A 14114-nucleotide genomic window follows, 5' to 3' on the forward strand; every position below is an offset into this window, starting at 1 on the left:
TATTTGCAGCTATCGAGTTTATAACAAATTACTGCATGTGTGAATGCCATTGATATTATAAAGATAAAATTACTCCTATGCCGACAACGTCACTCATTTTATTTTGATTTTGAGATTCTATTTTATGGTGATAGTAGTGAACCGAGGGCTTAGCCTACTACAGTATAGGGTTCTACCCACTGATCAACCTATTGAGAGGTGGCGTGGATGATCAGGAGTATGTTATCTCTATTTAGGGTGGCACAAGAAACTCTAATAGATAGGAGAGACACTTCTTAATTCTAAGTCACTATGCTTCACCACATTGGTAAACTCAAGCCAACACCAAAGCAGGTAATATTTAAAAAAAAAAGGAGTAAAATGTAAAATGTAGCCTTGGCAGACCCCCAAACTAAGCCACGGCTATGGCCAATTCGAAAGTTACTTTGGTAGGCCCATAATTTGTATTTCAAAAATCCAACCCTAGGTTAAATTATTTTTTTGAAAATATTATATCATTGATTTTTTATCACTATAATGTGTATATTCAAGAGCTATTTATTGAGTTTTATACATTTATTTTTGTCACTATTCTTGTACTTGGAATATCTATTCTCCTATTAGTGCATATATACTGAAATCTAATCTACTAATGTTTATATTTGAGCTTATATTTATTGTAACTACTATAGGAATCTCCTTGAGTTCGAAATATTTTTTTTTTAAACTCCTCACTGAGTAAATGTAACTGTGTTACTCATCCCCAATTTTCTTAAATTATTTTTGAAGTTAACTTAATTTTGTCCATTTTTTGAAGTGTTAACTAGCAAAAGTACCACTAAATCTTGCAGTTTTTAAAAGATGAGTGTATATACATGCCACCTACTCTTGGACATCACGACGGTTGTCACGTGCTAAGAACATGTCGAGACGTAATAATTTAAAAAAAAATAAATAAATAGTAATAATAATGATAATTTTTAAAAATTTGAGTTTAAAAATTTGAATTTAATCATGCATATTTTGAGCTTATAATCTTTAGTCTATGTCTATCGAGGGAAAGTAAATAAAAATAAAAAAAAAATGTTGGCTAAATTTCCATTTATAATATATTAAAGTACAAAGATATATATATATATATATATATATCTATTTACTCCCATGTGATAATGTTGATTATTGATATACCACCTACATATTGAGTCTAAGCATTATTTATTGTGATAATTCACCCCAAAATGCGTACTATTTATAAATAGAGTCTATGCGCTATTTATAAATAGTGTTTACAAAGAAACCACCAGTAATATAGTAATAACTCATCACAAAAAGTGTAAGGGATTGAAACTTAACTCGTTTAGTATTGTTCACGCACTATTCACTATGGGTCCAATACAATAGAAAACTATTCATTTAATGTATACTGAGTCCCGTATATATATTAGGTCTCATTGTGTGTTCCCTGTGAGATAAATCATATTATCCACCCTTTAAAGTTGCATAACAAAAAAATTTACCATGTTGAGTTGTGGTCCCTGATACATCATCTTGAGCGTAAATGACATGCCTTCATTATCTCGCTAGTTAGTCTATCGCATATGATAAATCTCTAAAATTCATTAAGTCACGGCAATTTGTGCACCTTCATACTAGTCTATCTCTTCGATAGCGTTTATCACTTTTGTCAAAATATAAATATATACATGTAGAGAGAATCTCCACCAACTCATGATAAATTATCGAGGTTCTTATTTGCCACCCTTGAAAATTAATGAAATTACCTATATCACTCCACTTTTCAGGAATTACTTCACCCACGATTTAAATTAATATTTGTCCCTCTTTGAACAAATTCTGGTGTTTAAAATTTGATTAAAATAAAATCTTTACTCTCTTATAAAAAAAAATTTATAACGTATTTCATTGGATATTACATATAATTTAAAAAAATAAAATAAAATTTTCTTCATCCAGTCAAGTTACATATCCCATTATTTTTAATTAAAAAATCCATTGTCTATTCATGAAAATCAAACACATATCTAATAAACATGACATGCATAAAAAAAAAAAAAAAAACTTCGATATAAATAAATGAGTAAAAAAAAACAATTAATCTGATTGATTTGATTTCTTACCAACTCAACATGGAGCCCATGTCCCTTTAAGAGTCACCAAGTCTTTTTCTGTCTTTGTTATTCATTTTTACGTTAGTTACGTTGTCTTTTCTCTTAGTTGTTATACTTCTTTTCGTAGTTGTGTCTGTTTTTTATCTATTCACTTTTGTGAAATGTAATCCTTTTTTCTTTGGATGAATGTGGCAAAATATTTTAATATTTATAAACTTTCAAAATTAAATATTTAATATTTAATTTAAATAATTAAATTTCATAGAAGAAAAACATTAATCCATCACTCAAAATAAACTAGTTCTATATATTCTCATACTCAAACCAAATTTTCACACACAATGAGGACCATAACGAAAAAAGGACATACATACATACATACATCTATATATTATTAATAGTCACCCAATTCTCTTCATCCGAAGGTGGTGAACCACCGCGTATGCTCACCGCGAGTCACCGGATCCACGGCCACGCTCACAGGCTGCTCTACATTATCCTCCGCCGGCGCCGGCGCCGGCGCTTCCACCGCCGCAGCATTACCAACTCTAACATCGACGGCGCCAATGAAGTCCCTGGTCGGACGGTCCTCGTTTCTCCACGTGGTCAAATCACAACCATTTAAAGGGAAAGAACGCATGGCAGTTGCCTTTTGCAGCAAAGCCATGGCCGAGAGACTAGGGTTAGGTTTAGGGTTAGGGTTCAATGAGTGGAGTTCATGGTGAAGAGAAGGTTGAGGAAGCTCATGAGGTAGTTTCATGGAGATCAGTGTTGCACTCTCTTGTGCCAGTGCATCACAGAAAGCTCTGTGAGTGAGGAAGCTGTCCTTCCTGCATGCATGCATATGCATGCATTTATCACAAAAACAAAATTAGGGTTTCATGTTTTCATCATGCAGTTCAAAAGTAAGATCATATATTTTCATCTAATTATTTTTTTTTATAATTTCTGCTGAAAATTATGAACAAAATGATGATAATATATATGTCTGAAATGTTTGAACTAGCTATAGTGATCGATCAATGCAGAAATATATTTTTCTGTTTTGTTTTGGAGTTTAAGAAATGATACATTTCTAAACAAAATCATGAAATCTTTGAAATATTTCAATAAAATTCAGCAGAAATACATATTTATATATGTCCTATCATGAGAGATGTATAAATTTCTAATATGTTTATGTCATCATACAATTTTGTCCCTTCCTTCTGTAATGAACCTATCACTTTATTATATATATGTTTCAAAATGTTAAATATTTTCCCTGAATTTGCTGAAATGGCAGCACGAATTTATTTCTTTTTCCAGATATGAATGATTTCACCTGACATATCTCTTTAAATGTATTCATTTTCTATCTTCAGGCAAGTCACATATATATATATATATATATTATATGTATATGCAACTCACCTGCACATCTTTAACACCATAAATTTCAACAAAATTAACCAAAAATAAATAAATAAATAAATAAATAATCATCACCTGGAGAACAGAGTTCCACAATCACAAGTGTACTCTTTGGTTCCACAAGTCTTGAGATGAGCTTTCCAATCAGAAAGAACAGCATATCTCTTAGAACACCGGTCACACTTCCACTTCTTCTCACCATGTTTTCTGCAGTAGTGTTTCTTGATTCCAGTGAGATCACCAAGAGCTCTTGAAGGGTGATGGTGCACACAAGTTGATTCAGGACAAACATAAACCTTTTTCTTCATCACTTCCTTGTTGCTCTTCTGTCTGAGCTTCCATGGCAGGTTGTGACCTCTTCTGTGAAGCTGCAAGTTCTGGTCCCTTTGGAAACCTTTGTTGCATATTTCACATACAAATCTGTTTGTTGCCATCAAGCTCTTTGGTGACATTGCTACTACTTCAGCATCTGGATCTTCAAACATATATAAATATATATATATATATATATATTCCATCAACTGAAATGATCAATGAATCAAAAGACAACATGTTTGCATGTAGAGATCATATATACCTGGGTTTCCAGGTTGGTTTCTCTTCTTCTTGAGCATGGACATGGAGTGTTGAAACATGTTTGAGTAATGGTTGAAAAGATGAAGAAGAAGGAGAAGAAGAGGGGTTTAAAAGGGAGAAAGAAAAAGGAAAGATGGGTATATGTTTCCAAGTGATCTGATCAGAAACATGCAATGAAGGAAGAACATTGGATAATTTCAAAGCAGGGAATGAATGCTCTTTTTAACTCTGTGAACTTTTTGAGAAGGGACAGTTCAGAGTAAGTTTAGGAAGAGGTATTATTATTATTATTATTATTATTATTATTATTATTATTATTATTATTATTATTATTATTATTTACTTACCACTCTTTTGAAAAAATAGCAAATTAATATGCTTGCCCTTTCTTTGATTTTACCAAAATTATATGTTTTGACTTAAATTTAAATCACCTCTCTTTAGGTCTTTGTTTATATTAAATATTTGTTATGACATATATCATTGAGTCTTAAATATATTTTGATGATTCTTAATACATCAACTAGAAGTTGTTTATTAACAATATAAAATATTATTAATGTATCACAATTATAAAGATTTTATACAATAAAAGTTATTTAACTTAAATTAAAACATTAATTTTGAGATAATCATCTTTATAATAAAAGAATTAGTACTTGATTGAGAGTTTCAATTCGTGGTTTTTCTACTTTTATAAAAAAAAATTGAGATAATTAATTTTTAAATAAATCAAAAAATATAAATAACTTGGCCGTTTTTTAGTGGGTGGTGAGTAAAAACCTGTTTTAGGAAGTGGGGTTCCTTGTGGAGAAGTTGGTATTCTTTTTGCTAAACATGCAAGAGAAGGGATAAATGCACATGAGTTTCAGTGGTCACCAAAATAAAGATGTATATATATATATATATATATTAGGTTATGTGGTTGATGAATCCCATCTCTTTCATTCACCAAACCTTTTCTTTTCTTTGTTTTAAATTTTGTTATTTTCAAAAGAAGATGATTTTTATGAGAAGATGGTCTTCATCAAAATCATTAATATGATATAATTTATATGGAATCTCAAACCTAGTTAAGTGTTCATTAGATATGGTAGACTATATATAGTTCATTTTTTAATTTGACTCCTTGATCATCATGGACTCCGATTAGGTTAAGATGTGATATATTTTAGATTTATTAAAGAATCTCACCGTTGTTTAGTAGACACATGTGTTCACATGAATTCGTTTTTTTTTTTAAGTATTCTTATTAATAAGAATTTAATCTATTTTACGAATAAATGTTAATAATTAAATGATTTGGATGGTAGGGTTGGAGTACTAGCTAGCGTGAGTTGATTTATAATGGCTCGGAAAAGGGATTTAAGCATTTTAATTGCAAATCCTTTTTCTTTTTGTTAGCCAACACCCAACGTGATTGAGCCATTGATTGATGTACTCATGTGACTAAAAAAGAGAACTTTTTTAAAGATTAGTTTGGTGGATAAATTTTAAATGACTTTACCATATTTTAATTTAATTAATTTAATTAAAATTAAATGTTTACCCTTCATTTCTTGTGTTTTTTATATAAATCATTGCTTAACACACTTAAAACTCAATAGCATAATTTGATTCCAATGTTTTTTTTTCATCCGTTTTCTATAAGTTATGGGTTTTAAATTAATTTGGAGCATTGTTGGCATCTACAAACGGTACTATCTTTTTTTTTTTTTTGGGTTATGTACCCAAATAATTAAATTTAAATGATTTTGTGGTTTTTAATGAGAAAATAATAATAAATTATTAAATATTATAAAAAAATTTAAACATTGTGACCTGATTGACTCGGCCGGGTCAACCGGTTCCTGATTGAAACGCTCGATAACCGGATTAACACCGGGTTTTTTTATACCCAATTTAATGGGGTATAACCGGGTCGGCCACATGGCCAGTTTCTAGTTTTTCCGGTTAAACCAGTTGGGTCAGTCCGGGTCTGACAACCTTACAAAAAAATAGAGTACTCTTAGTAATTGATTGTTTTACTCTTGTTCAAACAATCCTGTCAATTATTGTTTTTTGAAGTGACTATTGCAGAAATTAATTATATAATCTTACATGGTAGATTCTAAACAAATGCCCATTTTGATTGTGTAATGGATTCATTCTTTCTACTCCTATTACTATTAATTGGGTCTATAGTTTATAAATGGTTTTGATCACATTTCGTAGTTGATTTAAGTTGTCAAAGATTTTTGTTTTTATAGCATTTTATTTTATTTATATATTTATTTTATTCCTTAATTTTAGGATTAATTGTTTTGCATTTTTTAGAGTTTTTATTGCTATATTAATGCTTGTAACCATTATTTCAAAAGAGAAATAAAATTTCTGAAATTTTTTAACACAATTGATCTATATATCGCTACGTTAAGAGGCCAACTAGTAACATAGTAAATATACATGGTAATACATTCTTAGCATGAGAAACACCTTGTGGGACATTAAATTGATATTATTTATTTATTTATTTATTAAAATAAAATAAATAAATCACTCATTAATTGGATATTGATATTTTTTATTCATCTTGGGTTATTGTTATTATGTTATTAATTAGTAATATGTTATTTGTCTCTTGTTCAGCTCGAAGTTGTAGATTTCTTTCCCTTGTTTTGCTCAGATTGGACTTTGTTACACTTCTCTAGAGAGGAAAACCGTTGCTCTTATTAATTAGGAATTTGATACATGTTTAAGTGGTGGAGGTGATATATATCATAATGGTTCTGTTGTTAAATGACAAGTGACACGTCTCTTAAAGCAGTGCTAGGGAAGAATATTTCAATAAAATGTCTTGCTGTTTGATTTTATTGTTTGTTACTGGAATGGTTATATAAGTCAAAAAAAAGCTATTTATGAGGTATCATGTTGGTCTAACTAGCATGTACCATACAATATTAGTCTCCACTCTTCATACTTAAATGGATGCTCTTTAACTAATGTTTTTAGCTTATTGAGCACATCTTGTTGGCAAGGTTATGTTAATACTTCTCTAAAAAGGTTGCTTATATGCTGTTAATATAGGATAAGTGTGGCGATTCTCGGACACTAAATAAAGTTCTTAGAAGATAATGAAGGGAGGTAAAAGGGATAAGGATAAAGAAAGGAGAGAAGATAAGAACAGAGATGAGAAAAGGATCAGAGAGTTATCTATCTCCTCTCCATATCCATAGATTGCATTTATATCAAAATCATGACCGCTAAGATATGGCCATGTGGTTCCTTAACCATCGGTTAAAGGTTACAATCCATGCATAACTTGACATCACTTCCCATTAATAGCACAAACTCTTATGTTTATTACATAACATATTCTCTGAGGCGAGTCATACTTGTCGGTATCCTGTCGCGCTTTGGTCTTCCCGCCTTTTGCCCATCGCCTGCCATCTTAGCATCTCCGTCTCCACTCTTTGTCTTGACTTCTTCGTCTTGGTCCGCTACATTCGCCTCCTCTTCAGAACAGACCTTGTCCTCAAGGTGAAAGCGAGGGAAATTTTTACGGAGCTCCTCCTTCGAGGTCCACGTAGCGTCGGCGGCAGACTAGGTTTCCCATTGGACTAAGTATTGGTGGACCGATTTGCCCTTGGCTGCTACGAGACGTGATCGTAACACCGCGACAGGTGTGAAGATAGGCTTTTGATCTTGGAATGAAGCTGGAAATGGGAGCTGTTGCACCGTTGGGTCTCCGTAACAGCGTTTTAATTTGGAGACGTGAAATACGTCATGTAATTGAGCAGAGGGGGGTAGTTCTAACCGGTAAGCCACAGCTCCAATTTTCTCAAGTATTTTAAATGGGCCAAAGAACCTTTTAGAGAGTTTATGGGTGGCTTGTTGAGTGAGAGATGTCTGTCGATAAGGTTGGAGTTTTAAGAAGACCCAGTCCCCTATTTGAAAGGAGATGTCGACCCGCTTGGCATTGGCTTGGTTTTTCATGCGGTTTTCAGAACGAAGGAGATTTTCTTTCAAGGTGGTGAGGACATGGGTTCGTTCACTCAGGAGAGTGTTTATGGATGTAATTGTGGAGGTATCCGGAGTGTACTCTAGAAGAGTAGGGAGGGTCATGGCCATACACGGCTTCAAATGGGGACATTTGGATGGATGAGTGCCAAGCCGTATTGTAATGCCACTCCGCCCATGGTAGGAGCCGAACCCAGTGCCGTGGATGATCGCCGACGAAGCAGCGAAGATAGTCTTCCAAGTATTTGTTTAAAATCTCCATTTGGCCGTCGGATTGGGGGTGATAGGCGCTGCTCATGGATAGCTGTGTCCCTTGCAAGCGAAAGAGTTCTTTCCAGAAGAGGCTGAGGAATAGTGGATCTCGGTCAGAGATTAGAGAAGTAGGGACACCATGAAGGCGAACAATATCGCGAACGAAGACTTCGGCAACCAGGGAAGCTGTGAACTGAGAAGGTCGACGACAACAAGGATAACTGTCTTGCCGGTGGACGTCGGGAGATGGGTGATAAAATCAAGTGATGCAGATGCCCAGATCTGGCCAGGTATAGGGAGAGGTTGAATTAACCCTTGGGATGCATGGTTAAAGGGTTTGACCATTTGGCATGTATGACAGGAGTTGACGAAGTCACGTACATGCTTTTTTTGGTCAGGCTAGTAGAACGTGCTGGTGAGGCGATGATAGGTTCGTCGGATGCCGGCATGCCCACCTACGGGAGTATTGTGAAACTCCGCGATAAGCAACTGTTGAAGGGCCGCATTGGATGGAATGAGGAGTCGGTTCCGAGAAAAAATGAAATCCTTTCTGAGGGTGTAGTCTGGGTATGCTTCAGGATCATGCTGAATGGATTCCCGTAATGAGGCGATACTCGAATCATCTTTGTAGGCTTGTTGTAGGGCACGCCATAGGGCTGGGAATGGTCGAGTGACAACCAGGGATAAAAGAGAAGTTGGATTGTCGTCTGGAAGACGAGAAAGAGCATCTGCTGGTTTATTGGTACAGCCTGGTTTGTATAATATATCAAAATCAAAGCCTAGTAACTTAACAAGCCACTTATACTGATCAGGTGTTTGTATGGTTTGGTGCAAGAGAGACCGTAGGCTCTGGTAGTCAGTATGAATGACAAATCGCCTTCCAAGGAGATATTGGCGCCATCTTCGAACGGCTTCAGTAATCGCATACATCTCGCGCGCATATGTAGAGGATGCTCGGAGACGTGAAGAGAGTATTTTGCTAAAGTAAGCTAGGGGATGGCCATCTTGCAACAAGACCGCGCCGACGCCCAATGCCGAAGCATCAGTTTGGAGTTCGAATGGTTGGTCAAAGTTGGGAAGTCGAAGAACAGGAGTTGTCCTGAGAGCAGTCTTTAATGATTGAAAGGCGTGTGTTGCTTCCTTTGACCAGACAAAAACGTTCTTTCGCAATAGGTCAGTCAACGGTGCAGCCATGGTTGCATAACCCTGCACAAAGCGTCCATGAATAGCCTCGTGAGGCCGAGAAATCCCCGAAGACTGCGGACTGATGTGGGTAAGGGCCACTGCTGGATAGCTTGGACTTTCTCCGAATCTACCGTTACTCCCTCGCCAGAAATGGTATGACCGAGATATGCAATGCGCAAGCATCCAAAGGCGCACTTACTCAGCTTGGCGAAGAGTTGGCGTTGCCGGAACATTGTAAAGACTATTTGAAGATGTTGAAGATGCTCCTCCCAAGTCGGACTGTAGATTAATACATCGTCGAAGAAAACTAACACGAATCGTCGCATCACGGCCCGAAAAACAGAATTCATGAGGGCTTGGAAGGTGGAGGGGGCGTTGGAGAGCCCAAACTGCATGACGAGAAACTCATAATGCCCTTCATGGGTTCGGAATGCTATTTTGTCAATGTCCGGGGGAAAGATGCGCACCTGATGGTAGCCTGAGCGGAGGTCCATCTTAGAGAAGATCTGTGCGCCGGTGAGCTCATCGAGGAGTTCTTCGACGGTTGGTATAGGAAACCGGTCGCGAACAGTGACCGCATTGAGAGCGCGGTAATCCACGCAAAACCTCCAGGATCCGTCCTTCTTCTTGACTAGGATGACGGGTGAAGAGAACGGGCTCGTGCTGGGACGAATAACGCCATCTTTGAGCATCTCCCCGACCAGACGTTCGATCTCGGTCTTTTGAAAGTGTGGGTAACGGTATGGTCGGACGTTCACTGGTGAAGTATTGGGATGTAGTGGTATTCGGTGATCAAATTCGCGGATGGGTGGAAGCCCTGTCGGAGTAGCAAAGATATCAGAATATGAGGTCAATAATGCATGAAGAGATGCAGCGATAGAGGAAGGCGTGGTGGACGCCACGTGATTTATGGAATGTGATAATGTTGTTCCCAAGTCAGAGTTTAGTGAGACAGAAAGGTGGTAGTATTGACTATTCAGTTGACCGCGAGCATGGCGCTTGAGTGAGACAGCTGAGGACGTGAGGCTACTAGGGGAATGCATGCCATGCAAACGAACACGTACTCCATTAGATTCGAAATCCATCCATAGCTGTCGATAGTCGAAGATGGTCGACCCGAGTCCTGCAAGCCAATGGACTCCCAACACAATATCAGCACCAAAGACAGGTAGGAGAAGTAGGTCGACCGGAAAGATAGCCTCGCCAAGCTGAAGGGGAACTTGTACACATTCACCCCCACACTGTAACTCGGCGCCATTACCCACCGTGACGCGCATATGGGGGGAAGGTTGGATGGTTAATCCCAGATGCGTCGCCAAACGTGACTGGAGGAAGTTGTTGGTGGAGCCGCCATCCACTAGAACGACCACCTCCTTACCATGGACCCTCCCTGCAATCTTCAAGGTGGAAGGCACCAATACACCGGCTAATGCGTGAAATGATATACAAGGTGTATCACTAATTGGAGTTGGGTCAGGTGGAGGTTCTCCCTCGTCGCCGGGTTGTGGTGGCTTAGGTAGCAGAATGTCGTCAGAAAGGTTCTCATCATCGCCCACGAGGAGGCATAAGAACTGCGAGGGGTTACATCGATGACCTTTCGTAAATGGAGCGTCACAATTGTAGCAAAGACCACGCTCGCATCGGGCCGCCATTTCCGTTGGCGTTAAACGCTTAATAGGTAGTGATGGTATGTTCGGAGAAGGACGATTTCCAGTAGGTGGACTGGTTGCTTGCACCGGCGTTATACCTGGCATGCGCGAGGAAAAGCGTGGTGACCCCAATGCGAATCGTGCGGCATTGCATTTGTCTTCCATAAGTCTAGCCATGCCAATGGCATCATGGAGCGACTGAGGGTTTAGGATATACAACTCGCGCTGTATGTCGTCTCTCAATCCTGAAAGAAAACAGTTAAGCAGGCTTGTTTGACTTAATCCTGTAACTCTTGTTGATAGACACTCAAAGTCGGTGAGATAAGCAGTCACAGAGGAGTGTTGTTTAATTTTGAAGAGGCGGGCTTCATGGTTAATAAACTTGGATGGTCCGAAGCGGATCTCCGCTTGACGAACGAAAGCCGTCCAAGTTGTAAGTTGGTTGGTAGAGGTCAACCAATGGAACCACTGTAGTGCGGTGCCAGTCATGTAAAATGCCGCGATATCAATCTTCTGGTCTTCCGGGGTGATATGGTGGTCGAAAAAATGCTCAATCTGGAATATCCATGAAAGGACGTTCTCCCCAGAAAATAAGGGTACCTCCATCTTAGGTAGGCGAGCCATCGGTTGAGGACCTTCCTTTGTCTGTCCCACGGCATGCCCAAGAGGAGTTGGGCTAGGGAGAGAACTAGGAACTGGGGGTGATGGTAGTAAAGGTGGTGGGTTGGAGCGCTCCACTTTGGAGAGTTTGAGTAACATATCTGTCATCACGGCCTGCTGTGTTGCGATGGATTTTTGGATTGCTTCAAAGAGTGTGGAATGTTGCTGGATGGAGACACAAAGCTCCTCCATTTTAGCAAGCATGGAGTCTTGACGTTCGTCGAGGACAGTTAAGTGTTCCTCCATGGCCCGAGATCGCGTCATCGCCCCGTCGGTCATGTTAAGCTCAATGAAAGCACCAATGTGGCGATTCTCGGACACTAAATAAAGTTCTTAGAAGATAATGAAGGGAGGTAAAAGGGATAAGGATAAAGAAAGGAGAGAAGATAAGAACAGAGATGAGAAAAGGATCAGAGAGTTATCTATCTCCTCTCCATATCCATAGATTGCATTTATATCAAAATCATGACCGCTAAGATATGGCCACGTGGTTCCTTAACCATCGGTTAAAGGTTACAATCCATGCATAACTTGACATCACTTCCCATTAATAGCACAAACTCTTATGCTTATTACATAACATATTCTCTGAGGCGAGTCATACTTGTCGGTATCCTGTCGCGCTTTGGTCTTCCCGCCTTTTGCCCATCGCCTGCCATCTTAGCATCTCCGTCTCCACTCTTTGTCTTGACTTCTTCGTCTTGGTCCGCTACAATAAGTGTCTGATTTTTTTTTTTTTTGACAAATTCAATAGGTGATGTTAGTTAGAGACATCCGTGTTGATTGAGAATTGATCGTCTAACCTGATAATACAGGTATTATATGTTAATTATAATTCAATGGAATATATTGTTGCTTGATTTTACTGTTTGCTGCTGGAGTGGTTATATACTTATATTGGTCAAGAAAGCTTTTGATGAGGTGTCATGTTGGTCTGACTAGCATGTACCATACTATAATTGGTCTGAACTCTACATTTGATGTTGTTGGTCTTCATATTTAAATGGATGGTTTAACAGTTTAACTCATGTTTTTAGCTTGGTGATCATGTATTGCTGGCAAAATGCTTGGAGGTTATTGTAATGCTTTTCTAAAAAGGTTGCTTATATTGCTGTTAATACAGGATAGGTCTCTGACTTTTTGGATATACATTGCTTCAATGAGCAAGATTCTACTATTCATGTATTAGGTTTCCTCTAATTAGGTTACATTGATTACTAGAATTATGGATAAATATAGTAAATTATTTTTGAAAATCCAATTGTTCACTTTAAAATTTTTTACTAATTAATTATTAATCAATATGTTTTAAAAATTAAAAAAAAGCGTAATTATGAATTGATAATTTATTAATGAATAGTAAAAAGTGAGAAATTTTAAAAATATCACTCTTTCAACTATTTTTATTGTAAAACAAATATTGAATGTTATAAAAGAAGTCACAGTAATTTTTTAATTTTTTGTCATGTACTTGTGTGAATCAAACAACAAACAACACAAAACTTTACGTTATCCATTATATATCAAACATAATATAATATAAATATTGTATCTTAACCATTTGTACTGTATTGTACTATTTGTGCTATTTTCACTTATAAATCAAATGGACCATAAAAGATTTTTATATTATAAATCGGACCATTAAAATAAAATAAATGAATTCTTATATTTAGACATGAGACACCGCGAGATAAACTAAATATGCATTATTTTTTTTAACCGTAATGTCACCAAGGTAAAATAAACAACTCTAACTATAGTAAGATTGGGAAACATAGTTTTGACAAACTATTTTCTTTATAATATATATATATATATATATATATATATATATATATATATATATATATATATATATATATATATTAGATAAACTATTCGTATCATGAGGCATATTTTGGATCTATTTTGAATATATTGATGAAAAATGGATAAACCACTTCAATTACTGAAAAGAAAGAAGTACATCTAACCACTAGATGAGACACATGCTAACAAACATATAGCACAAAACGAAACACAAGCCAACTACAAGAGCTATAACAAAAGGTGAAAACGCATACCAGGCTGGAACCCAAATTCAATCCCCTAAATTCAAAACGATCTAGCCAAAGAACTGGTCCCTTGCCTCCTCAGCCAACAAATCAACAATGCTAGCCTAGCCTGCTTGCAAGCAGTGCACTCAAGCTGCGTCTAATAGTGGAAACATGTAATCTTCAAGCTTCTCTGCACACCTTCCCGACTTCATCGAATGCCACGAAATAATCAG

The 14114-nt window shown here is 36.8% G+C and overlaps 1 protein-coding gene across 2 annotated transcripts; it reads right to left on the reverse strand.

Moving 5' to 3' along the window:
* Positions 1-2376: 2376 nt before the first annotated feature.
* Positions 2377-4338, reverse strand: LOC120274816 (protein indeterminate-domain 12-like). 2 transcript variants are annotated; one of them, XM_039281349.1, is made up of 3 exons: positions 4099-4338; positions 3597-3990; positions 2377-2938 (listed from the first exon to the last, which is right to left on the reverse strand). In XM_039281349.1, exons 1-3 carry the CDS (start codon positions 4154-4156, stop codon positions 2524-2526), a joined length of 867 nt encoding a protein of 288 aa, XP_039137283.1. In that variant the 5' UTR covers positions 4157-4338; the 3' UTR covers positions 2377-2523. The 2 variants fall into 2 exon arrangements, with proteins under 2 accessions (XP_039137283.1, XP_039137282.1); XM_039281348.1 differs by having other exon boundaries at positions 3597-3996.
* Between the last annotated feature and the right edge of the window lie 9776 nt (positions 4339-14114).

This window comes from Dioscorea cayenensis, chromosome 13 (genome assembly GCF_009730915.1).
Source record: "Dioscorea cayenensis subsp. rotundata cultivar TDr96_F1 chromosome 13, TDr96_F1_v2_PseudoChromosome.rev07_lg8_w22 25.fasta, whole genome shotgun sequence".
NCBI classification, from domain to species: domain Eukaryota; kingdom Viridiplantae; phylum Streptophyta; class Magnoliopsida; order Dioscoreales; family Dioscoreaceae; genus Dioscorea; species Dioscorea cayenensis.